The sequence below is a fragment of the Rutilus rutilus genome, assembly GCF_951802725.1.
Source record: "Rutilus rutilus genome assembly, chromosome: 4".
NCBI lineage: Eukaryota > Metazoa > Chordata > Actinopteri > Cypriniformes > Leuciscidae > Rutilus > Rutilus rutilus.
The window spans coordinates 35,403,256-35,407,171 of NC_140212.1; the positions used below are offsets into that span (position 1 = coordinate 35,403,256).

General features: G+C 49.8%; 1 protein-coding gene across 1 annotated transcript; it reads right to left on the minus strand.

The window, feature by feature from the left end:
- Positions 1 to 1,539: 1,539 nt before the first annotated feature.
- On the minus strand, positions 1,540 to 3,066 carry LOC311290080 (uncharacterized protein). Its single transcript, XM_084408374.1, has 2 exons — positions 2,367 to 3,066; positions 1,540 to 2,239 (listed from the first exon to the last, which is right to left on the minus strand). The coding sequence occupies exons 1-2, from the start codon at positions 2,550 to 2,552 to the stop codon at positions 1,691 to 1,693; spliced, it is 735 nt and encodes a 244-aa protein (XP_084264500.1). The 5' UTR covers positions 2,553 to 3,066; the 3' UTR covers positions 1,540 to 1,690.
- Positions 3,067 to 3,916: the final 850 nt, after the last annotated feature.

The following is a 3,916-nucleotide window of genomic DNA, read 5'->3' on the forward strand; positions in this document are numbered from 1 at the left end:
AGCTCGCCCTGGAAGAGTGGCGACATTGGCTGGAGGGTGCCATCCACCCATTCCAAGTCATCACAGACCATAAAAATCTCCAGTACCTCCGTGATGCAAAACGTCTCTGTCCCCGTCAGGCCAGATGGTCATTATTCTTCTCGAGATTCCACTTCACCATTACCTACCGTCCTGGTCCTAAGAATGTCCGTGCCGATGCTTTGTCCAGACTACATGATACTCCAGAGACTCCCGAGACAACCACCAACATTCTACCCGAAGATATCATCATCAGTCCCATCGAATGGTCTGCTCCCTCCAGCCGTCGCCACTCCTGATCCTCGTCCTCCGCCGGGCTGTCCACCTGATCGCCAGTTCATCCCTAGGACACAACGGGTAGATCTCATCCACACTATTCATACCTCTCTGGGCACTGGACATCCCGGGACCAACAACACTCTCTCGCTGCTATCCGATCGCTTCTGGTGGCCGGGTATGGCAAGGGATGTGAAGCGGTATGTCCAAGGTTGTAAGGAGTGTGCCATGTCCAAAAGTCCCAGACATCTTCCTGCAGGAAAGCTCCATCCCTTGCCCATTCCAAACCGCCCCTGGTCACACCTAGGAGTTGATTTCATGACCGATTTAGCATCATCGGATGGAAACACCTGCATCTTCGTCATCGTCGATCGATTCTCTAAGTTCTGCAGACTATTACCACTAAGAGGTCTTCCCACTGCCCTGGAAACCGCCGAACTCCTTTTCAATCATGTCTTTCGCTATTATGGGATCCCAGAAGACATTGTGTCAGACAGGGGACACCTCCTAGGTGTGACCGTCAGCCTCTCCTCTGGCTACCACCCTCAGACCAACGGCCAGACGGAGAGGAAGATCCAGGAAGTGGGGCGGTTCCTCAGGACCTTCTGCCACGGCCACCAGAACTCCTGGAACCAGTTTCTGGGCTGGGCAGAGTATGCCCAAAATTCACTGCGGCAACCCACGACAGGCCTCACACCATTCCAGTGTGTTCTCGGATTCCAGCCTCCTCTATTTCCCTGGGATGGTGAACCATCTGAGGTCCCCGCAGTGGATTACTGGTTCCGGGAGAGCGAGAGTCTGGGACGAAGCTCACCATCACCTGCAGAGGGCAGTTCGCAGATCCAAGGCAGTCGCTGACCGGAGGAGGATTTCGGGTCCAGTCTATGTTCCAGGAGACAAGGTTTGGCTCTCCACTCGCGATATTCGTCTGCGACTGCCCTCCAAAAAACTTAGTCCCAGGTTTGTTGGCCCCTTCACGATCTTGGAACAGGTCAATCCCGTCACGTACAAACTCCAGCTACCACCACAGTACAGAATTCATCCCACATTTCACGTCTCATTGTTTAACACTAGATGTCCCAGAGAGCAGCCATTTGGCTTTTCTACCTATAAAACCCGCAGGACAGCCGATGGGCTGGAAGGCTTTAGGCTAATATCCTTAATCAGCTGTGAACGGTTGCTTTTGTTATGTAAACGATGTGGCATGCTGAGCCACTTCAAGGAAACTTGTGTTTCACTTTGCCATCTTAGGGAGAAATCAACACACATGTTTTTTTTTTCCTTTGTTGCTGAGATTTATTGATAAAAACAGTACAAAATAAAATAAAAAAGAAACCAACCATTTGTACACATATTTACAAATAATATTAAAAAGTGAGTGAGTACATTCCAGCAATCACTCACAATCCTGGCACTGCCATGGTATCTCCCGTCTGCATTTACCACATGTGTATCTGTAGCAGTGAACACATCGCACAGTGGCATGATTGTTCTTGCATTGGTGTTTGACCTGACACATGGCTCTTTTTCCAGGGCTAGGTGTGGAGGGTTGTGTCCGAAGCAATTGTTCTTTTCTTGCCTTCTTCGCACACATATGAGAGTTAGCCAACTCTCTTGCAAGCTCCACCAGGAAGTCCACCCGTCTTTCCTGCCTTCCGGTGCATGCTTGATACAGCACATGTGCATTCAGTGCTGCCATGTCAATCATGTTATAGAACACGGCAACTGGCCAGCGCCGTGTCCCTGTGCGGACAGTGTGCTCCCGCACCATCTGGTCCATCACATCCACGCCGCACTTTGTGGTGTTGTAAAGGGTGACAGTGCTTGGCTTCCTTTTGGTGGTATTATCAGTCTGAACCACGCTGTGCACGCTGCTAAGAATGTAGACGGTCTTCTTCCGTTTGGCCGCATACGCCGTCAGCGTAGCAGCAGTGGTTGAAAACACCTAATAAATAAGATAAATTGTTATTTTCATAGCACTTTTACACACAATGACACAATGACACACTTGGCGGTGTTGATTCTAAAAATTAGAAACACAAACATAGAACCACAAAAGACCTGCAACATACCTGAGTGGTGAATTCATTGCGATCTGTGTGTCTAGCGGATTGAGGGATTTCCCGGCGAATCTTGTTGACTGTGGCGAGGATGGTGGTTTTCCGGCTAAGAAGTTTGTGCGCAAGTGACAGCGATGTGAAGAAATTGTCCGTGGTAACATTTCTGCCCTTGTCTAGGAATGGTTCCATCAGCCTCATCACTACATTTTCAGACAGTCTCTCTCCACTGGGACGACTAGGGTCCTTGCCAAGTTATGGGAGGACATTACAAATGTACTTGGATTTTAGGTCGCAAGCCACCCAAAACTTGATCCCAAAACTTGTCAGGTTTAGTTGCAATATACTGCAGGAAACAGCAGCGAGTCTTTGACGGGAAAAGCTGTTCATCAACGGTGATATGTAGACCAGGGTTGTAGGACGTGATGCAATTGGTGACAAATCATCCCCACACACTGGAAATTGCAGCAAACTTATCAGTCTTTGCTCGATCACTCCGGGTGGACCTGTCATCAAAGAGTAGGTGTCGCATGATGTCTTGGAAGCGGTTTCGTGGCATTGTTCCAATGATATGTGGGTTTCCCAGGTTTGCTGACCAGCAGTCACGTAGTGATGGAACCTTGGTAAGCCCCCGCAAGATGACAATTGCAATAAATGCCATTAGTTCAGGGAGGGCCATGAACCAATGAACATGCTCCGTTTCCTGTGCATGTTGAATAGTCCATTCTTGAATGCTATGAAGCATGTCAAGAGTGATGAAACACTGGAAGCTCTGAAGGCGACCCCCCCAACCCCCCTGCAGATTGCTCAGGTAATGACCACATTTACACATGAATTGATGCTAATGATAGCCAAAAGACTAACCAGTTAGCATCCACTTGGCTAAAGGAGGGTTACAAAACTCTGGGACTTCTAGTGTTAAACCCTTTCACGAACCTCTTGTTCCCTCCACAGAACCTGGCCATGAAGAGGAACCTCCTCCCCCCTTGATGCTGGAAGAAGGGTCCATCTACTCCGTTCGAGAGATCCTGCAGTCCCGACGTCGTGGTGGTCAGCTGGAATATCTGGTCGATTGGGAAGGATACGGACCAGAGGAGAGATCATGGGTCCCAAGAGTCGACATCCTTGATCCCACGCTCATGGAAGAGTTCCATTCCAGTCATCCGCAGTACCCTGGACCTCGTGGACGTGGAAGACCACCACGGCGTCGGAGATCTCGGCCCTCAGGAGCGGGCCCTGGGGAGGGGGGTAGTGTCACAGATTGGCCAGGTTCATCCACCACAATCACCCAGCGATCACAGTCACCTGAATACTAACAAGTCACACCTGCACCCCATCAATCACCACTGCTTCATAAGCACACCTCACGCACTCCTCATTGTCCGGGCTCGTTCATTCGAAGCGGACATAGTGCTTCTCTCTGTAACCAAACTTACCTGTGTTTACTTACCAGTTCTCTACGCCGATTCCAGTCTGTTCAAGTCTGTCCAGATCTCATCTCGAGTGGTGTGTTTGCCGTAAGCCTTTTGATCTGCCAAGTGGTGTGTGAGTGTGTGCCGTCAGTC